The sequence below is a fragment of the Puntigrus tetrazona genome, chromosome 12 (genome assembly GCF_018831695.1).
Source record: "Puntigrus tetrazona isolate hp1 chromosome 12, ASM1883169v1, whole genome shotgun sequence".
Taxonomy (NCBI): Eukaryota; Metazoa; Chordata; class Actinopteri; order Cypriniformes; family Cyprinidae; genus Puntigrus; species Puntigrus tetrazona.
The window spans coordinates 8911870-8935093 of record NC_056710.1 but is presented as its reverse complement, the minus strand read 5'-3'; the positions used below and the strand labels follow the sequence as shown (position 1 = coordinate 8935093).

Here is a 23224-nt window from a genome sequence, read left to right as displayed (position 1 = left end):
GTTACTATTCCAAAGAAATACTAGTTTATTACATAGTAAATACTGTGCATTATATAAAAAAAATAGATAGACAGATGGATAGATAAAGATTTTGCAACACATCCAGTACGTAAAATGTAACAATATTAGTAAATTATTAGGGTTACTGAATAGTAATTTATCACCACTAGTATTATCATTAATATTATTACCCTACATGTATTATCCAGTTTTGTATAAAAACTAAACTGGTATTATTTTGCATGAAAGATCACATCAGGCACATTGCATAAACAATTTAATATAATTTACGCTGCAACAATAGCATAAGTAGTATGATAGCGCGCGGTTCTGTCTTGGTCTTGCCTTGCCATCCAGAAGTTTCTGTGGGTGTATGACATGTTCTCCAGGTCTGGAGCTGCTCAGAGGAATCCTCCACCCAAGAGCACCTAAAGCACACACACACACACACACACACACATTACCGTCGGTCAAGGACTCTGCTATTGCCTTAGGCTGTGGACTGTGGAATCAGTGCAGTCTTTCATACATGTTATTGCACCTGCATGTTTATACTTTAGTGTGCTGATGGAGTACATTTCAGAAGAAAGAAATGTTTTCCTGTTACCTGAGGCACTGTTTTTTCATCTTCATTAATAATAGAGCATACCAGAATAGCGCAATCACTGACACTTAGAGAAGAGGATTTAAGACCTAAGGCTGTTGAAGAGTGATTGTGTAAGTGCGTGCTCATTTCAGAGACACGCACATATACGTTTCTTTCCAGATAACAGTGCCAGTGCGAGAAACAAAAATGTACTGCTATTAAATAATAAAATCCGTATAATGATAATCCGTTAACTCGTAACCAGGCATTACGATTTTATAAATGTATGCAGTGGTAATAGCATGTAAATATACCCTCGTTTAACTCACCTTCAGAAAATAAGCTGATTTTCTGAGAGTTTCTTGATCTCATGCTTATTTTTAGATCCTCGTCGAGTCAAAGGCACTACAAAAACACTCTCTAATGTCCGTGTCACTGATAATCTTCTCTCCTTCTCAAATTCTCTTTTCCTTGGTATTTCTGACTTACATACAACTTTGTCTCCGTCATTGTGTCCTTCCCTTCTAGTGAAATCTGACACCGCACAGTATCTGTCTTTAAGTAAAAATGAGCAGGCATTTTAAGCTGCCTTGCTCGTGTTTTTAAAGTGGCAAGCAACCCTTTTCTCAATTTAAATTGTATTAGATTCATTTAAAAAAACACAAAAAAACATTTTTTAAGATTAATACAACTAATGAATACACAAGTCGGAGGTGATATCTACATAAAATGAGTCTCTGAATGTCCTGTTCATGGAAAAGACAAGTAGACATGCTCAAGAATTATATTTTATAATTAAAAAATTATATGAGTTATCTGAAGGACAGTGCATGAGTCTCTTTTTAAACAGAGAGCATTAAACTTTCAATGACTGCTTTTATACTTCAATATACAGAGGCCTGAAAATGTATTAGGATATTTAAGGCACACTTAAGTACTGCATTAGATGTTTAATATATGATGTTGAGCCAAGTACCATCAAATAATGTCATCCTTTGCTCTTTTTTTTTGAGATATTATTAAATAATTAAAATGCTTAATTTCAAGAAACTCAAAAATTAAAATAAAGTAAATACAGCAGCATAGGTCCTGACCTGAATGAGTGTCCGTCTGCTTTGCGGGGTCAGGGGCCTGGCTGCACTGTTCCACAAGTTCTCCAGCAGAGGGAGGCAGCTGCACGTGAGAAAAGCACAACACTGTCACATTCGACTCAACAGCTGTCTGGCAGAAATAGCTTAGAGACACAATTACAGCATGTGAAAGACTTCACACAGGGAGTCTAATTACTACATATGAATATTAATTATAATTATCAGCGAGAACATAATATCTCTTTAATTTCACATGTAAGAGTCTCTGTCACAGACGCCATCATTGAGAGTATTGGGGGTAACTCACAGCATGAGATCAACATTAGGTTCTCTATGGTAGTTTAAATAAATGCTGCAGTATGAGTAACCGTACGCTCAGCGGCGTATAAAAATCCAGAGTCTATTGTGTTACGTAATTAGGTAATAGCAATATGATGGCTGTATGAGCTCTAATTAATGTTCCCGCTGAGCAAAATCCTTTTCTATGCACCGGACCCTTTAGCCAAATTTGGTGGTCGGAAAGTTAACGTATTTAATTTTTATAAAAAAATATTTTCGATCTAATTATTTGTTTATTCTATATGTATCATACTACAAACACTTAGGCTTATAACGCTAGTATAACAGTCATTTAACACCGGTAGGTTCAATCTCTAGAGCTCTAGACTTGCTGTTTTTAAATTTCAAAATAACCAAGATTACAAGAAAAATAAGTTTTGGAGAAAACAAGGCAAAAGTAATCATGCATGGCTTCAGTGAACATCTATATTTAACAGTAATTATTCTTTCCCTTTGGTGTCTCTATGAACCATGTAATCTCTGTACTGTTCTAGTATGGGGTTGCTATCTTGTGAATTAATCAGTGCTGCATATTTCTCCACACAGTTTTCTCACAGCTTCAGTTCAATAGACATGCAGACGGAATCATAAAAATCTCCCTTTTTTTCTAGTTCAGCTTAACATGGGATGTGCGAGACCGATGCCCACCTTGTCCTGGACGGCAGAAGGTGACTGATTGGGTCCATTGTGTGGAAAGTTTCCCTCAGTGCTCTGTCCACTGCCAGCACTGCGGCTGCTGCCCATGCTGCCTGCACTGCCCACACTGTTCCTGTCACCTGCTGAAAAAAAGAGGGAATAAACAAAAACAGGAGAAAGAAAACGAACAGCTGGTGAAATGCTGCCTGTTAAACATGACTGCTAATACACACTGGGTAACAAATGGGGTAAAGGTTTTTAGCAGCTAGGATCTCTTAACTCCAGCAAGGTCTCTGTAGACAAGGGGAACGTGATGGAGCACAAGGGAACATTGAGGGGGGCTAGTGCAAATTAGGCAATGTGAATGGCAAGCTGATGGTAGGCTGACAAACCTAAGACAAATATAGCCTAAGGGAACAGGAACCCTGTGAAACAGCTGGAAAAAAAAAAAAACTCAACTTGAGACAAAAGTCACTGGTGTGCAGGTTTTGGGACAGCCGTGGGGATTAGAAAACAGGGGCCTGGGGAATCTGACAGCTCTTACCATTAAGAGAGGTCCTGAGGACCCAAACATCCTCTGGCACTTTGGGACTAGCTGGCTTACACAGGGCACTGGGACTTTCGGGAATCGCACCTAGCAAACACAAACACTTTAAAAGGGCCAGGGGGTCTCTGGGAGTCCAGATAAACTTCAAGTGGAATCGAAGGAAGAAGAACTGATGTGACGTCATTTGGAGCTCGACACAACATGCCTAACTGAACTTTCTAGAAAAGTTTGCTGCAGCTAGTAAACACCTTCAAAATACCAATCGTCCTTGGCGGTTACGAACTGTGATAGGTTCATTTCCTCTGTTTGGTCTGTCAAGGTCAGACGTGTGTGAAAGCAGAAGTATACTGGAGAGCTGCTTAATAGCAAGACGTTCATGCCTTTCTTCAGTCGCAAAGAAATTCAGGTTTTTGAGAAAAACATCCCAGGATTTTCCTCTATATAGTAGCTTTAAGTTTGGCAATTACTCGCATGCGATTATTGTTATTGGTAAATCACCATCACCTGCATTTACTACACACAGCGGCAATTCACAGACAAGCTAAGCAATATCGCGTTCATAATCTCACACAAATTGCATTCGATTATGACTGTAAAATTGCTAGTCAGTGAACTTTAAGGTCCAAATTGAAGCTTTTATGTAGCTTTAAAGGGCTCCACACAATCTCACCCAAGTAAAAGGGTCTTATCTAGTAAAATAATCAGTGATATTCTAAAAAATATATAAAGGATAGGGCATTTTCTTCTCCAACTTCAAAATCGTTCACCACCATTGTTTTACTTTTTTTTGGAATTGGCGTTTGTCTATCTTTGCACGTTTGTCTTGTAAACACTGAGACGGTACGTTTGCCAACCTCACGCATGACCTTTCCAACGTGATTCCATAATGCATGTGGTTGAGCTGGTGCAAGATGAGCATTTGTGGTTAAAAAGTATATATATTTTCATTATTTATGAACAATTGTTTCCCTAGATAAAACCCACTTAATGATGTAGAGCAGTGGTTCCCAACCTTTTTTTAACTCACAGCCCACACACCAAAACATATGTTTCATGCCCACTGCAAAAAAATTGAAAAAAATTTAAATGCCATTTAGCCTAAATCGGTGGGTTGTCCTCAGTTTATTATTATTTTTGGAAAAATGATATTTAATTATTACTACACATTTTTACGTACATTAGCAATATTATTATTTCTATTGATAATAACTGTTGCGGCCCAAGGTTGAAAAAGAAACACGGCTGCCATTTAAGTCCTCTCTATGGAGAAAAATGTTTTCCCTAATTTCTTTTCGACTGAAGAAAGAAAGACGAACATCTTGAATGACATGGGGGTGAGTAAGTTATCAGGAAATATTTTGGAAGTGAACTAATCCTTTAATAACGTAAAGCCGCTTGCTTTAAACCAATTTATTGTATAAAGAATTACGAGAGATGGTTAAATAATATCCACTTGGCTATGATCTGGTGCTTTCTGAAATTCTTTTTTTTTTTCATTCCTCTCATTTCAGTTGCATATTTGTTTACTTGTAGAGAGGAAGCTAAATTTACATATTCATCCAAACCGCACTCTCAGCAGCATGGGTAAACTACAGTAAACTGCTGTTAAGGCATTTTAAACTTTATCTCCCAAAGTGAAAAACAGAAAAGTGCTTTGTTGCGAGTATATCATGGCCATTAAGGCTAATGCAGACCAAATAAACTTAAGTTACATGACTTTGGACATGGAAAAACTTCTAAATGTGGCTACTGTGGATTAAAGCACTGTATATGTTGCTCGTGTGGTGAGGGGTAGAGGAGTTTTTTTTTGCTTCCACAGATGCTTGGACGGGCTCTTGAGGCGAGATTGTAAGTTTGTAGGGGTACATATTTTGAATTCATCCCTACGAGTCTAGTTCTCACGCTACCTGTGTGCTGATCCAGCCCATTGAGGTGACTCAGTACAGGACGGGTGGATGAGTATAAGGTGTAGGAGTCGTCAGTGTGAGAGGTGTGATGAGAACTGTGTGAGGACAGGGCTCTGGACAGAATGTGATGTCTCTGGATGGGCAGTGAGGCTTGCCGGGAGAGAACGCCCCCTAAAGACACAACACGGAAACACAAATGAGGCACCACGGACACAAATGAAACATCATCCTTAAGAAAGATGTTTCTATTAGGGACGTGCTTTAAATAATACAAACTAATGGCGGTTTATGAAAGTTTGGAGTCAGTGCATTTTTCTCTTGTATGTAGCAAGGAACTATTAAATTGATCAAAAAGGACAGTAAAAATATTTGTGTCAATAAAAAATATTTTTAGAAAAGATTGTCCGCTAAAATATTATATAGCAAAAGTGCTTTAAGCAATGATATTTATTTTATTTTGCACATTTATTGTATTTTATATTTTGAGCATCAAATAAACATATCAGAATGTCTGAAAACTGAAGTAATGGCTGCTGAAAATTAAACTTTGTCATAACATGAATAAATTACATTAGCTGTTTGTTTTGTTGTAGTGTATATTTTAAATCATAATAATTTTTGACAGTATTACTGTGTTAATGCACACTGAATCATGGTGAAAAATAAATCTTACCAAGCCCAAACTTTTGAATGGCAGTGTATATATATATATATATATATATATATATATATATATATATATATATATATATATATATATATATATATGAATAAATTGTATTATTTATTAGATAAACAAAAAGGTGAAGCAAGACCATGACATCTCATCATTTACTCATTTCATATTTTCTTTCAACTGTTTTTGTCTATGCGATGAATTCCAATGGGGTACAAAAAAGAAACATGCTCTTTCATTGTATAAAAAAATAAACAATGTGCTCCACAAAGAAACTAGGCCACTAGACATGAGGGTGAGTAAATGACAAATTTTCAACTTTTTTTCACTTTAACATAAAAAGACAAATCTCTTTTTTTCTTTCCACGTATTAACTTCAAAAACTAAGATGAACCTGAAGAGGCTTTAACCTCCTGATAAGATAACGTGGGTTGGAGAACCACCCCAGCACAATGAGTTAAGTGGTTGGGTCTTAATCTGAGTGTTTTGCCTCCATCATGTCTCTTCAGCAGTATTGAGGCAGAAGCTTAGAGCGGAGGCTAATTTCGTGTGAGCAGCAGGATGTTGACGCTGTGACACGACAGAGTGCTGAGTCTGCCGCTGTGCTCGCTCTCACACACAGGAAAAAAAAAAAAATACCAGGCTCATTTCAGGAAAAGATTTTCTGCTCAGGACCCAGCAATCTAAGGCCAGCTCCCCCTTTCATGGAGGCACAGCACTCTAAAGCTGATCCGCCTGCCCCCAATATGTTCCTGTTAATCCCATTAGTGTGTGTCGGTGTGTGCCTTTATCAATGGACTGCATGTCCACATGTCTACAAGAATTTATGAGGACTGCACTACTTTAGTATGCATTATTTTGATATGCATAATGTGGGATAGAAACGTCAGGGAGTGCATTTAAAAATCTGGGAATTAAATTCTATTTTAAGCCTAAAAAGATAGTTTTAGGACTTTGAAAGATTTAAAACAAAAGTTATTAAAAAATTAAGTTTCAAAGTCAAAAAGTCAAAAATCTGTGCTGCTATCTTTAAAGCAAAAGGGTGACATCTTTCAGTTCAAATCTGCACTCAAATTGGCATGCTGATGATAGAATTAAGATTTAAATAAAAATGTAAAAAAAAAACTTGACAATGGACCATATATTGATAGTAAATGCTTGTGCACGTTGAAAAAATCTGTATATAGAATTATTCAATATACCTGATCTGCGGCTAATGACTTCCACGATGGAGGGAGGGAAGAACCCCACTCGGTCGGTCCCTCTCTGACTGTCATGGATGTGTCCTTTCCAACGTCCATCCATGTGCTGCTCTAAGACCTGGAACAGACCAATAGGATCACAGAAAATTCAGCTCTTTGAATGCTTCCACATTTTATAATGCTCATAACAGTCCTTTCTTTAATAGCTTTTGACAATTTTTCCTTTTATTGTTGAATTGAATCAATAATCTATGATTTCATCGTAGCCCTCTGTGTACCCTATACTATTCAAAGCTGAATGGCCTTTATGTCATCTGGTTTTAAATAACGCCTTCTAACCTTTTTTTTAACCTCATGGCCTAGCCTGTGATTGTTTCCTCATTTGGCTGCACAATGCGGTAAATTAAGTCAGTTGACATTCCACACATGTCAGAGAGGACCTGTGTAACAATGAAAGTCAATCCATTTGACTGACATGAAATTTTAAGCAGGCATGGAAAAAGACACTAAGAATAAATTTGCTGTTTATTTGTAGCAACTGTTTTAAGAGTCTATTCATTAAAGGAAACATGCAAACACGTACCTCACTTGATTGCATGCCCAATGTAAAACTAAGTAAATAAATAGATATGAAACATTTATTTGGATTGAAACTTATTACATACTATTGTCTAATATTTATGTCTTAAATTAATAAATTTTTAATAGTTTTATACAGTCAAACTGAACTGTACTGAACTGTGAACTGAAGGTGCAATTTACTATAATTTATTAATACAAATTTACATAGGAAGAGGACATACAGTTGTGCTCATAAGTTTACATACATTTTACATTTTTCAGAGAATATGAATGATTACACAAAAACCTTTTTCCCTCATGGTTAGTGTTTGGCTGAAGCCATTTATTATCAATCAACTGTGTTTACTCTCAACAGAAAATACCCAAAGGACCCTGATCAAAAATGTACACACCTTGGTGATTTTGGCCATGCACACAAGTTGATACAAAAGGGTTTGAATGGCTATTAAAAGGTAACCATCCTCACCTGTGATCTGTTTGCTTGTAATTAGTGTGTGTGTATAAAAGATCAGTGAATTTCTGGACTCCTGACAAACCCTTGCATCTTTCATCTTTCGTGCTGCACTGACGTTTCCGAATTCTGAGTCATGGCGAAAGCAAAAGAATTGTCATAATAATAATATAATTGTACCAGGTTATGTAAACTCACAAGCACAAATTCTACCAGGGCATGTAAACTTATGAGCACAACTGTATTTGTGAGGAAACTGCCATTTCAGCATTTTAACCTGGTTAAGATGTACTTCTAAGTACTTCTGATATTATAGAATAAAGCACCACTCACAACAAAACAGTTAATGATATTAGCATCCTCACCAGCGGACAATATAATCTGTTTATTAGTGCACATGTGTCTGCTGCTTTAAATTCTAGATGGGTGTGATTGCAGGATGGATTCTGATTGGGTGTCATATCATTGGATGTTTGTATCACTCATCAGCTGGAAAAATAAAATAAAATAAACTACAGTAGACAACATTTGAAGTGGATTAAAACCTGTCAAAGTTGTCTTAAAATGTAAAACAAAAATGTTTTTTTTAATAAATTTCAAATGTTGACTACTGTATATATACATATTTATCATAATCTTTATAGTTGTCATCCTTAGTATGAATGGGGCTTAAGAGTGTTTTGCAATAAAATGAAGTGCTTTATTTTCAAAACCGTTCTTTAAAGCTCAACATCTGTATTTATTTAAATGTTATTTTAACAACAATTTAACACCAGTCAGCATAAAGGCCAATTTCAATATAATTTGTAAAATATGCATTACAATAAAGTTATTGGAGTTTTACAAGAAAGGCATGATGTTGCTCATCATCCTTCCTCATGGCATAAGTCATTGACACAAGATGTTAAAATACCACCAAATCAACCCCCTAATTCTCTAATAAAACTGTAAAGTAACCAAATTTTAGAAGGTGAGGTACGTCTGAGTGGAAGTATCTTTCGTTGCTAGCTTTTAAAAACCCTGAAGTCTCTGTTATGTCTCACCGTCACAAAAACTCAGCGGTCTTTTATGCTAGCAGAAATGGCCGCCTAAAGCTATCCAGACAGACAAGGTGTGAACAATGACATAGCATACGTGTGCACTGAGCCTCAGGCTGCACTCTACAGTGCACACACACCGAAGTCTTTTAGTAGGGGTGAAGCACGCTGTAATGAAGGCAAACTAGGCTGAACACACGCTACTACAGTATAGCACAAACAACAAGCTACAGTTGATTCATTCGAGACATCAAAAGCAGACTGGTGGGAACTTGTTGTAGCATGCTAAAGTATTCTCTGTAGGGAACAACTAATTGCGGTCCTCACTTGTTCAAGTTACTGTTATGTCTTATGCGCAGGACATAATTATATCAGTTAGAAACATGATATGCAACGCTGTGTGTAGTCTTCCACATTTAAAGCATTCTGAAAACCGCTTTCAGCTTTACTATTTTTCCACAAGCCTAAACAACTTTGTTGTCTTTGTGATTCATCAGAATACGGTTTAGTAATTTGGTAAGAATGCAGATCAAGGCAACGCTCGAGCACATTGCCAATTACATAGGCCTGTTACATAATGCGCATTATACAGTATTAAATTAGGACACCTCTTGTGAGAAATAAAGCTTGAAAAGCCTACCATGATTATATCTCCTGCCCGGATATTGAGTGCAGTTGGGTCATGGAGATTCCAGTAGTCCTTCAAAGCTCTCACCTGCAATGCTCCGCTAGCTTCTGGTGTCACAACCCAGGGAAACGGACGCATGAAAGAATGAGAGAAAGAAAAACAGTTTGCCCTGAAAATAGTCATCAAGTCATCCACTATAGGTTTGAGTAATCTCAGAAGTCTTCGTATTGACCGAGGCTGACAAAATTGCTACCTGAAAACCTAACAATTCAAAACTCAGGTGGGATTTGTTGCAAATGAGATGTGTAATAAGCAGAATTTAAAGAGGAGTAATGTAGTGTTTAAATACTCTAAAGCACTTAGCACATCTTCTGAAAATTTAATGAGGAGCTGAGCTCAGAACAGGGATGCTAAACACCCCTCATCTTCAAACACAGCTCCTTCAGCCGTTTTAGTGCTCGAATCAAAGCGCACACTTCAAAGACAACAAGCAGCTGGATTACAGGAGGGATAGTAGAAGGGCACAGCTACTTAACGCATTCAGACGTAGGCCTAGACCCAGACACGCAAACACGTAAACAAAACTTTTCGCTAAATCTCCAGGCATGGCTGCTATTGCTGTTGCCCCAGGATAGTAATGTTATGCAACGTTATAGCTTTATAACAAAAGCTACGAAAGCAGGTTCCCAGAAACGAAGACGCAACACTAAAGGCACTCTAGACCAGTGGTTCTCAAACTTTTTACCACAGTCACACATTTTCCATTAAGTGACAATATTTTTCACCTTAAACTTTTTAAAAGGTGCATTTTTTAGCCTTATTAATTGAATGTCATGTTTTATGTCATATTCTTACCATTCCATTAAGTTTATTATTAATGTAATAAATAAAGCAATTAATGATGGCAAAAAGAAGTGATACTTAAATTTAGATTGAAAACTAAAATCGCAGGTAGATGGTGGTAAGTCAACATTTAAATGAGCGAGGCGTCATGTCATTCATTCATTCAGTAAGGAGGCTGTAGTTATGGTTATTAATCAATGAAACATTCAAAGCTACCAATTGCGAAAAACGCCTAACAGTTCTTGGAGAAGTTGCAGATTTTGTTGGAACTATTATTATTTCATTGTAAAATATAAAAAATAAATGAATGTACACTTAATATTATCTTTTTTCTTGTTATTTAAAATCAAAGTCACATTTGCAGTTGTTTGTATATTAATGGAAAATTGCATTCTTGTATTTTGAACATGAAAAACAATACATCGCACAGGGTATGCTTCTGTATTAACAAAGGTTTCAGTCAGTTAATATCCACAGCCTGTCAATATTTGTTCTTTATGCCATTAAATGAAACAAACTAGCATATTTAGCGGCAAACTCACAATCACATGCACGCTGCGTGTGTGGATGCAGGCGGTTTTGACCGCAAAAGATGAGATCATTTTATGTCATTTGACTGTTTACAGCACTCCAGTTTTCCAATTTTTCTTCTAGAAGCGGCATTTTGTTTGTAAGCAATAAATGATTGGTTTAAATGTTACTTTAAGTTGGGGTACCATTTAATGACTGACAAAAGTCAGCATTTTGTTCGCATACCCCCTTCGTGTACCTCAAGTACCCCCGATTGAGAACCACTGCTCTAGGCAATTACTGTCTACTTTCAGTCTAAGCTAACAATGAACAAAGGCTCAAGGCCTGATATTAAATAAAATATTGTACACCGACAGAAGGAGGAAAGAAAGATGAGAGAGGGAAGAAGAGGGAAAAAATGACAAGAAGAGGAAAATGAAGAAAACGTATGGAAACGAAAGAAAGGAAAGAAAAATAATTCTAAGGTCAAATCTAAGGTAAAAATGAAAAAAAGGAATGCAAAACATAAAAAGGTGAAGGAAGAATAAGAGTAAGAGGAAAACAACAGGAGGTTCGGATTTCTGACTCACCTCTAAGGAGTTGTTTGATTTCTTTGCTGGCATGTGAAGTGGTGAACTGGTTCACAATGTCCAGGGCTGTTTGATTGTAGGTGTTGCGGATGTTCACATCAATCCCAGCCTAAGTGACAGATGGTGAATGGTTGGAGTGATACGTGAGGGTTAGTTCAGGTGAGAAAAAACAAAACGAAAAAAAAACTATATATATAAATATCATTGTGCTCTGATATGACAGACTCAAGCGCTACACTGTGGGAAAACCCCCAAAACTCTTTCTACAAGTCACACTATTTTAAATTGATAATAAATCTGATATAAGAAATATAATGAATCTACACTCTTCCTAATATTTATTTTCCATCTACTTACATCAAGCAATAACTTTACTACTTCCGTTTTCCCATAGAGGGCGGCCTCGTGTAGAGCCGTTCCGGATTTAGTGGTCCTGTTGATGTCAATCCCAGCTTTTAGCAGCAGTCTAAAAATGAGTGATAGATCAGAGTGACACATGAGCCATGCCGTCCACAAGACACCAAAGAAATCACTCAATGGTACAGTCAGCTGCTCATTACCACAACATTCAACTGGCACGTTGATCAGGTCTTTTTGTGACTTTAAGTGGCTACTTACCAAAATTTCAGATACTGATATGTCAGATATGGATTTTTTTAAGATATTGGTTTCAGACTAAATTATATGTGAGAAGGAACAGGCTGTAAAAAGATACAATATGAGAAACACGAAACTAGCACAGCTATGTAGGAATATTTTGTGTGATGCCTCCAGCTATACAACTACAAAACCAAAATCAGCATGAGAAATGGCAAAGTGAGTGGGCAGCATTGAATCCACATGATGATAGCGAGTTCAAGACCACCAGCAAGGGGTCAAAAGTCATGGAAATTTAAAGCTTTTGAGTAACAAAAACAGCCTCTGCATCAATTAGTTTTACATTGTGAACGTCTCTTTAGGATTCAGTATCTGAAGCAGCAGGGCAGGCTCCATTTTCCATTTAGCTGTAATTGATTAATTCAGCCAACTGAATGGATTAAAAGCCTGCCTTTCCTCTTTAAATAAGGTCATCTGAAGTGTTCGCCCCAAAAATGAAACTTCTGTCATCATTTACTGACCTTGATTAAGGTTAAAGAGAATACAGACTGGGGTTACACAAAAGAATCACAATTAAAGTAACATTAAAAAGTAGTTCATACACCTTTAACATAACTTTTTAAAAGGGAAAATCTTTCCTGCTGCTCGAATCAAATATGTCATACATGGAGCCTGTGATGAATGCTACTGATAATTTTTGTAATCCATTTCAGAAATTTTCAATAAATAATAGAATATATGCATATGTTGCATGGACCAATTTTTTTAAGCTACAACCCATTTTTACCTTCTATTAAGTGGATATGAGGGACCAATACATTATTTAAAACCTTTCCGTTTGTGTCCCATTAGTCAGTAGTGAATTTGACAATAATAATAATAATAATTACTAATCTCTGCAAAAAACATAACAAATGTAGTAATTCATTGCTTGCATTCATTCAGTTCCAATGCTTTATATTAGGAAGCGTAGAGCGATCTCCTGTTACCACTGTCCATCTTTCCCATGTTTACAAGTTCCAGCATTCCAGAAAGGCAGTGGAGGGGAGAGCTGCAGCGTGAACTTTCATATATGGTTACTGCTAGAGAAGCATGTTGAGCAGCTGACTGGCTGGTGTAACCCTATTCGGCCTCATTCCTATGCACGTTACCATCACAGCGCAGTCGCAGCCCTCTCATTACACTCAGAGGGGAGGGCAGCCCAGGTCAACACATGCACACACAAACACACTACACTCATTCCACAACCTCTTCTCTTCACCTCACTTGCTCGACAAACATGTCAACAAAGCGCCTAGCCAAAGTCTGCCTGACCGTCAGCTTGACACCACACTACTTTGCAAAAAAAGACAGACAACCTTTCCCCCGGTAGGCTTGCATGCATGTGTAAACACACAATTCGCTCACTCTCTTTGCTGCCTATAGAAGTTGGGTGTTAGGGCATAGTAGGCAGGCTCCTAAACCAGGTGAAAACATAGATAATGTATTTCAATGTATGTAGCCTTTGGCTAAATATTAAGATGGAACTGTATGCATTTGATGTGGATAAGGCAATCCTAGCACAGCAATATTCTTAGTTATGGTTTTATACATTCACAATGTTTTATTATAAGAACCCATAATTATTTTAACACACACACACATACATACATACATACATACATATATATATATATATATATATATATATATATATATATATATATATATATATATATATATATATATATATACACATGCACAATGAATATAATTACCAAAACTGTAAATTGTTTTTAAATTTTTAAAAATTTAACTGTAGTGATTATTTAATTTACACTAAAATAGAATTTAAATGCCCTTATTTTCCACTAAAACACTGAAAATGACAAATTTAGAATACTGAAAATTGAATAAAACTGGTGTAATCAAAAACTATATATTAGATACACTATATATTAAATATACTATAAACTATATACTATATACATATAAATATACAGTATTAAACGTTTATTTTGAATGAATAGATTAGACAGCACTACCAAAAACACCTGGCTATGTCAGTAGTAGGTTTTTAAACAGGCTTTATGTACCTGTGAAAAGCAAATATTTAGACTGAAAGGAAGATGTAGAAAAACACAACAGGATGTGAAAGTAAGGGGTTAGTGAAGAGCAGACCTGATGATGTCCTTATGACCATTGCGGGCAGCGAGATGCAGGGGGGTGTTATCCCTGCCGTTCCCCTCTAAGAGAGCTACCACCATGTTACTGCTCAACAACAGCTGGGTCACCTGGAGGAAAGAATCAAGACACCGTGAGGAAGCCAGCCAAAACTAGAACACTTTCAGCCAGAAAGCGCTCCAGTTTTGCCTACTAATGTCTAAACAAGATGTCACTGCCAATTTAAAATAGAAGAACGCAACCAGCCTGAGTTGTCAGCACAGGCATATGACTTTGTACTCCCTGGCATTGAGAATCTGTCAAATGGAATTCAGTTTCCAGCTGGGGCAGAATCCTCCCGCAGCCCAGCAACTGACTCGCTGGTGTGCTGCTAAATTAGACTCATTCCATCAGCCCTACTCTCTGCAGCATTTGCATTCTATAATTCCAAATGACTCGGGCGAAAGATTAAATAGAAGTAGTTCACCCTGGCAAATCTAGTTTAAGGTGAATTAATGAAACTGTCATCAGGAAAGCCATCTTTTAAAGCCTTTCATCTCTATTCGCCCCGGCTTGGGGCTTGCGCAGGCAGTTTTGTATGAGCTTACTGATATCTTTTGCCGCTGAATGCGTATGTAATACAGTCTTCGCCGAAATAAACAAGACCTCATTCAGGCTCTGTTATGTCACGAACTCCTGCTCATAATTATAATAGAGATCGCAGCGTGCAAAATAGATTCACCACTATGAGGCTGGGATAACTCAGATGAATGTTATAAAGGGCACAGCTATTTTAAATCTGTAAGCCCTAACTGTATTGATGCAGAAATACCAATAGCTGAAGAATTCCACTACACTCATCTCATCTCATGTCTGCAGGAAAATACAGCTATGTTGCATAAGCTGATTGAGTAGCTTTTTCGACATATATTTATTTGTTTGGCCAGCGTCATTGTGGGTTTTTTCCTAAATATTCTGCTTCTTAACTGTAATTAAATCCGTGAATTTCCACTCAGCAATTATTAATCCAGTTAATACAGTTAGATAATGAGCCTTCAACTCATTAACAAAAAGTTCCTTCTGTTTGATGCAGTCAGGATCTTTTTCTATTCACTACACCACATCGGCATCTCTAATATGCTTTGAGACGAATACAATTCAAACACATTAATCCCGCTGAGGAGGTGTAGCAACAGGTCAAGTTACATCATCACAACAAATGTACTGCGACTACACTCTCGTGACTCACCTTGAGTCTGCCAAACTCACAGGCCAGGTCCAGAGGGGTCTTCTTGGCCTTGTTGACAGTACAGGGGTTGGACTGGTGTTGTAGTAGCATTTCAGACTGAGGGGAGACACAGACACACAGAGATGCTGCGAAAGGGCAGAGAAGCTAAATGTCCGGCTACATAAGGTTTCCGAGATTCCACAACAGAAGACAACGTCAAAAGCCATATCGGTTTAAGTCTACCCATATATGAAAAACTGAAACAGCATCCAAAAAGGTCAAGGACTAAGAGGAAAAGTCCAAAGAAATACTGTAAATTCTTGCGTTATACGGCTCACGTTATACCCCCGTGACGTGTTTTGTGAGGAAGGGAATGCCATTTGGAAAGATTATACTCCGCATTTCAAGCCAAACAACTGGTCAATCTAACCCGCTTCTGAGAGGTATCACATACGCAGCGAGGTTAACTAAAAAAAATGCATTGTCTTGAAACAAAGCCCTGGACCTGCAAAGTAATGCTATCTTTGCAGGGGACCTCTTTTCTGCCTCGAGCGTGCAACGACACGTCTTGCATTTTCCTTCTTTTTCCTTTAGAAAACATAAAACGGTACGTATCCTTTTTATCTAGCTGCCAGAGATCTGTAAACAGCCTCAAAAGCTATATTTTAGTTTGAGTCACAGCACATTCCTGAGTCACTATCAAAGTGCTGCGTTCAGCCTTTTTGCTCATTTATTTTAAACATACTAGTAAGTGACATAACTAGTGATGCACTGAAAATTCAACGACTGAAAATAACTTGTGTAAAACTAATTCATATTTTGGCTTTATATTTACGCCAGGAAAGCCATTTGGTGCCGACAGTTTGTTAGTTAGCTAGAAATAATAAAGAAATAGATCCCCAAAAATGTATATTCTGCCGTTGTCATGAATATATATGCACTATATTATATATCATATTATTTAACCTGGTGCCTCGCTTTTATTATTTAATGTAATTTTAAATAAGTTGAATTGGAGTAGAAACAGTTATATAACACAAAAAGTTTACATTAAAAATGCTTTGGATTGAAATCACTTTAAGCAGCCCAGACTTAAATCAGTACATCAGGTCCCTCCATACCTGTCAAACACAGCTACTTTGGTACAGTGGACCACGATACAGATGAAAGTCTTATACCTTTTTGACATTTCTCCCTCTAGTAAGTGTAAACTGGCACAAATTGATCAATAGTGGAGAAGAAGCGTGCTACATACCACCTCATAGTGTCCGTACTGTGCAGCCAGGTGGAGAGGGATCTGTCCGTCTTGTGAAGCTCCATTCACAGAAGCTCCAGCTCTCAGCAGCATAAGTACAGAGTCAGCCTTCCCCTGCCAGGCAGCGTAGTGCAGTGGACGCATACCTACAATAGTGAGTAGAAAATCATTTTCACAGACACTTTACACTGAAAAGAAAAACAGGGTTTTTTTTTCTCTGGTGGTGCAGTCATTTTTCTGTCGAAGCTTGTCTATATTTAGCCCATCTATAACGCAAGTTTGGAGTTTGAATAAATTGCTATTTGTATAAATTTGTTCATAGACTAAAGAAATCTAGACTGAAAGGACAAGAACATTTGTGGTCACTGTTCATAGAATAAGTTCGGAATGACATATGGATGAGTGAATCGTTAAAAGCATACAAAACTCACAATATTACATGCAAAGAACACGGACATAGATTAGGACGCATGGAGTATAATGCTCACTGTTTTCACGTATCATCTGATATTATTGATTTATTATTATTATTATTTATGTAGTATTATTAACTGCAAAACTTTATTAATTAAATTAATTAATTGATGTTTTTCGATAATGTTTTGAAATGATAAAGAAAAAAATACAGAAGCCTATTTTTGCTGCTTTTATGCTCTGAAACGTGATTAATCGCATCAAAATAAAAGTTTGTGTTTACATGATGTGCGTATTGCATACATGTATATATAAACACATACATATACTTCAGAAAAATGTTTTTATAATTTGGAAAATATGTATCCACACAAAACACACATATACATTATATATATATATATATATATATATATATATATATATACAGACGTGGACAAAATTATGGTACCCTTCGGTCAATGAAAGAAAAAGTCACAATGGTCACAGAAATAACTGTTATCTGACAAAAGTAATAATAAATAAAAATTCTATAAATGTTAACCAATGAAAGTCAGACATATATGCTTCAACAGAATTATTTAAAAAAATAAACTCACGAAACAGGCATGGACAAAAATGATGGTACCCCTAGAAAACACTGAAAATAATGTGAAGGGACATGTTAATTCAAGGTGTGTCCACTAATTAGCATCACAGGTGTCTACAACCTTGTAATCAGCCATTGGGCCTATATATACCAGGTAATCACTGTGTTGTTTGGTGATATGGTGTGTACCACACTGACATGGACCAGAGGAAGCAAAGGAAAGAGTTGTCTCAAGAGATCAGAAAGAAAATTATAGACAAGCATGTTAAAGGTAAAGCTATAAGACCATCTCAAGCAACTAGATGTTCCTGTGACTACAGTTGCACATATTATTCAGAAGTTTAAGATCCATGGGACTGTAGCCAACCTCCTGGACGTGGCCGCAGGAGGAAAATTGATGACAAATCTAAGAGACGGATAATCCGAATGGTAACAAAAGAGCCTAGAAAGACTTCTAAAGAGATTCAAGGTGAACTTCATGTCAAGGAACATCAGTGTCAGATCGCACCATCCGTCGTTGTTTGAGCCAAAGTGGACTACATGGGAGACGACCAAGGAGGACACCATTGTTGAAAACGAATCATAAAAAGCAAGACTGAATATGCCAAATACATGTTGACAAGCCACAAAGCTTCTGGGAGAATGTCCTGTGGACAGAGAGACAAAAATCAGAAGTTTTTGCCAAGGCACATCAGCTGTATGTTCACAGACGAAAAATGAAGCATATCAAGAAAAGAACACTGTCCCTACTGTGAAACAAAATGTTCTGGGGCTTTTTTTTTGCGTCTGGCACAGGGTGTTTGAATCTGTGCAGGGTACAATGAAATCTTCAAGGAATTCTAGAGAGAAATGTACTAGCCAGTGTCAGAAAGCTTGGTCTCAGTCGCAGGTCATGTCTTGCAACAGGACAATGAACCCAAAACACACCGCTAAAAACACCCAGAATGGCTAAGAGGAAAAAATTGGACTATTGTAAAGTGGCCTTCTATGAGCCCTGACCTCAATCCTATTGAGCATCTTTGGAAGGAGCTGAAACACAGTCTGGAAAATATACACCCTTCATACGGACACAATTATGAGGATGGGCCAAAAATACATGAGAGGTGCAGAAGTCTCATTGACATACAGGAATGATTATAGGTATGCGCAACAAAATATTATATACCACACAGGTCTGTTTCAATTCTGTTGAAGCATGGTTGAAATACAATGTCTGACTTTCATTGGTTAACATTTATAATTATATTACTTTTGTATATATGTGACCATTGTGAGTTTTTCTTTCATTGACCAAAGGGTACCAACAATTTTGTCCACGTCTGTATATATATATACACACACACAGTAATTATATTCTATATATTAATTGAATTACATATCAGAAAACAATAAGGCTATGAAATGTTTTTTGAATTCTAATTATACAAAGGAATGTAAAGTAAGGAAATACATCCTAAACTCATTGGTTCGAGGATAAAAGTGGTAAAGTGTCTCACCGTTACTGTCTTTGATGTCCACGGAGGCTTGTGCCTCCAACAGCAGAGACAAAAGGTCAGTGGTGCCAGTGAGAGCCGCATGATGAAGAGCTGAAAAACTGTGAAGAACAGAGAAACAGAAAAATCTCCTGTAAAATATTAAACGCTACCCAGGCCTGTTAAGTGCCTATTGCTTCTATTCACAAAGCATTTGGCAAAACAGCAGCTTTTCTGGTTTAAGTAATAAACTCTAAACATGAAAAATATGGTGCATTTATGCCATGATTAAATGAATATATCAGAAAAGGCCAAAAAGGTACATCTCCATGAAGCGCTCCGCTTTCACAGTCACTACATCACTGGGGACGGTCCAGCTTCTAAAATATGAATGTGTTTGAGGGAACGAGCGACTGAAGAATAAATAAAACAACAATTCTTAACATAATTTAAAAGGACTGAACTCACCCAGTGTGTATTAACCTTAATAAAACCACATGCTTCTCCATATGCAAATAAGTCACGTTCCTAAATGTAATAAACCGTGTGCTGTTCGAGACAGATCTAGAGAAATGATATATCGAAGGGATTGTTATTGTAAGTTAAAGAGCTGAATTACAGGATTATCATTTCTCAAATCTGATGACAAGTACGCTTAGCAGTTACTAATCTATGTGGTCGTGTAGTTGGCAAACTTTTGAACATCCTCACGCTCAATTCTAGGAACGGCTATTAAAATGTGTCAGGGCAGCTAATAAGTATATAATTAGCTCCCTAGATTAAGCTGACTTTTCCTTGCAGTCTCAGATTGTTTCCAGGGTCTGAAACTGAATCTGGTGGAGCCGTGCAAATCCCAACAAAGCACTTCTGTCTGAGACGGATAAATATATCATTTGTATTAAAAATGTATCACAGGAAGAGAATACCGAGATTTCTTTAGACGTACTTGTCTTAGAGAGGAAACTGTGGTCCCTGTTTTCACTAGCAGCTAGCTTCAGCTTTGAACTATACTGTCATTCGGTGTCAACGCGGACAGGTTCAGTGATGCTCCAATTCAAGTTGCTCAGTATTTATTTAACAGGCTGAAGGATCAGTTTAGAGAAAAATCCTTTCCGGGCCATAAGTGTAACTGAACAACATCACCATAAAACCCCTCAGACTTGAGTTTAATGATGGATGAGGCATTCATGCATTTTACAGTGCACTTGTCACAGCCTCATTTTACCAAAAAAACACCTAAAATAGAGGAGAATCAAGGCCTAAGTGCACATAGTACAGTGAGCAAATTGATGAAATCAACCAAAGGACATTACTTCTTCAACGGTTATTATTTTATTGACATTTAAAATGTTTTAAATCACGAATTAATGAAATCGCATAATATCAATAATAACTGTGATTTTTGTTACATATTATTTATTATTATTTAATCCTGTGTTGGCATTACTCAATCAGCACAATCCTTCAGATACCATACTAATATGGCAATTTGGTGTTTTAATATTTAACTATGTTAAAAACTGGGGATTTTGTTTGATTAATATAAAGTTCAACCTAAAATAAAGAAGAAAATTCCCATTGTGCGCGATATCAAAAAGCGAATAAGATTATGTTGCTTATAATTTTACATTAAACATCAACATTTTGCAGTCAGCATGGGCAGACAAATGACTTTTAAATGTTTTTCCAGGTTAGGACACGTAAGGTTCCCTGAACCCATTTTACACCTCCTCCAGTTGTCTCATCCACTGCATTGCTGCGGTGCTCCTACAAGCCCTTTCATGCAGCAAAGACAAACCGACCCCTTTATCTCATATATGAGCACAACTTCACACATATCATCTCCCAAAGAGACCATACACCAAAATAACACCCAATACTGAAGCTTCAGCAGGGATTTGGTTAAAATCTTATGAGGGTTTAAAACCATATGAGAATTTTGTGAAACTAACAAATAAGAGATGGGAAAAAAGCACCCTGCAGCTATTGTTCAGAAGCCACAGATGTTGAGAGTGAGTAACGCTGATGATTAATATGAGACATATCTGAAGAATGCTGTGTTCAGTCTATGGTACAGCACACACTATCTGATCCAAACTTCTTAAACATATCAGTATGTCATCTACTGCGCATGCTAAAAATATCCCACCGGGATTTCAACTGTTATATACTATTCCCAAAGTACAGATGGCAGTATGATTTAAAGTTCCTTATACTATAATAAAAAGGCAGGAAGGAACAGAAAGATAGAAAAGAATGAGAGGGAAAAACAGGAGCAAACAAATAAATGTCCGAAAGAACAAGACGACAAAATAGAATGAAAAAAGAATATGCGAAAAAAGAATGTGAATGAAAAAGAATGAACAGTAAAAGAAAGAAAGAAAATGAGTGAATGAACAACAGAATGAACAAGTACATGTGCAAAAAAAAAAAAAAAAAGAAATAAGCAAACAAAATAGAAAAAAAAAAAAGTAATGAAAATTAAATTGTAATAGAAGGCAAAATAGGAAAAGAAATTCCAAAAAAAGAGGTAAAGAAAGAGGGGGGAAAAAATAAATGCACAAAAGAAGAAATAAATGAGCAAATGAAATAGAATTTAAAAAAGAATGAAAAAAATTAAAGAAAAAAGAATGAGCGAATGAAACGGAATAAAGAAAAAAAAAGGCAAACAAAATAAAATTAAAAAGAATAAGCAAAAAAACTAAATAAAAATGAAAAAAGAAGGAGAGGAAGAAAGAAAGAAAGAAAGAAAGAAAGAAAGAAAGAAAGAAAGAAAGAAAGTGAAGTGAAGTGAACAGCGCCAGTAGCAGTGATGAATAATGAAATGTTTTTCCTCCACCTCAGCTGCAGGTCCCTCAGGAGCCGGTTTCTCAGTTCTTCCCCTGCTGCTCATGAAAGCACAAATTAGCGCTCATGCTAATGTGAGGCCCTCAACTTCATGGAGATGTGCTTTCAACTTTCTGCCACTTTCGTCTCTCAAGACTAATGGGACCCAAGATTCAACAACAGCACACACTGCACAAAAGCAATTAGACTTTACCCAGCATACAGAGTCACATACAGTGAGTCACAGAAACCAGAGAATGAGAATTGCATAAAAACATATGTTAACTAGTAATATTCCCACAAATGCTGTCCCAAATAGCCTAAGAGAGTTGTCTTAACAAACAGTTTGCCCTGAACATGAGCTCCCAGCATGTACTGCAGAATGAACGCACAGATATTATTTTTATCAGATTATTGTTTTCCTGTTTGTTGACTTTGTTTTTATCATCACTGCTGGGTATTTGTTCAGTGCTGATAAACTCATGTTTTTACTTAATGATATTTGTTGACTGTAAGAAAAAAAAAGTAGGGCTGGGACTTGGTTCCAACCACCAATTATTGATTGCATGGTGGCATATGACTCTAAATTCAATCAATTTTATCAAATGCAAAGTTTTTCATGTCAACTTGCTTTATTGGTTGTGACCTCAACTCTACATGAACATATTGTAGAAGTTTGAACCACATACAATATTTCCCATAGCGTCTATCCAGTATTTTAGGGGTTAAGCTTTGGGTCTGTAGCTTTTTCTAATAGTCTCTACTTTGATTTCAAACAGTGCTGGTAGCTCAAAGCAGAAAGGAATCATGGGAAGAGTCTTGGGAAAACCAGTCAAACCATGTCACGTTCCTTTTAACTAACGTTAAGATATAGTCCACGGAAAATGCTGGTAGCTTATGCCGTATATATTGAAAAAAATGACAAGAAGAATTATAAGTTTGCCTCTTAATCAAGCATTGATGCATTTTCTTTTCCTTCTCTGCACAGGAAGGTGTTACAGTACAATGTTTGGATAGAATCAAACACACCACAGCTAGGCTCAGCAAACAAACACAAGTCATGGCATGGAGCCTTT

The 23224-nt window shown here is 36.8% G+C and overlaps 1 protein-coding gene across 10 annotated transcripts in view; it reads right to left on the bottom strand.

The window, feature by feature from the left end:
- Positions 1-23224, bottom strand: part of caskin2 (CASK interacting protein 2) — a 46817-nt gene that overhangs the window by 7940 nt on the left and 15653 nt on the right. For 4 of the 10 annotated variants that reach the window (XM_043253305.1, XM_043253300.1, XM_043253299.1 and 1 more), the window contains 13 exons: positions 19347-19444; positions 16848-16993; positions 15614-15709; positions 14383-14495; positions 11983-12091; positions 11626-11734; positions 9695-9789; positions 6985-7102; positions 5107-5277; positions 3197-3286; positions 2665-2795; positions 1681-1759; positions 346-428 (listed from right to left, as the gene is read on the bottom strand). In XM_043253305.1, coding sequence (XP_043109240.1) covers positions 346-428; positions 1681-1759; positions 2665-2795; positions 3197-3286; positions 5107-5277; positions 6985-7102; positions 9695-9789; positions 11626-11734; positions 11983-12091; positions 14383-14495; positions 15614-15709; positions 16848-16993; positions 19347-19444 — 1438 coding nt within the window. The remainder of the gene's footprint in view (positions 1-345; positions 429-1680; positions 1760-2664; positions 2796-3196; positions 3287-5106; positions 5278-6984; positions 7103-9694; positions 9790-11625; positions 11735-11982; positions 12092-14382; positions 14496-15613; positions 15710-16847; positions 16994-19346; positions 19445-23224) is intronic. The other 6 variants (XM_043253302.1, XM_043253301.1, XM_043253304.1 and 3 more) reach the window with 6 other exon arrangements.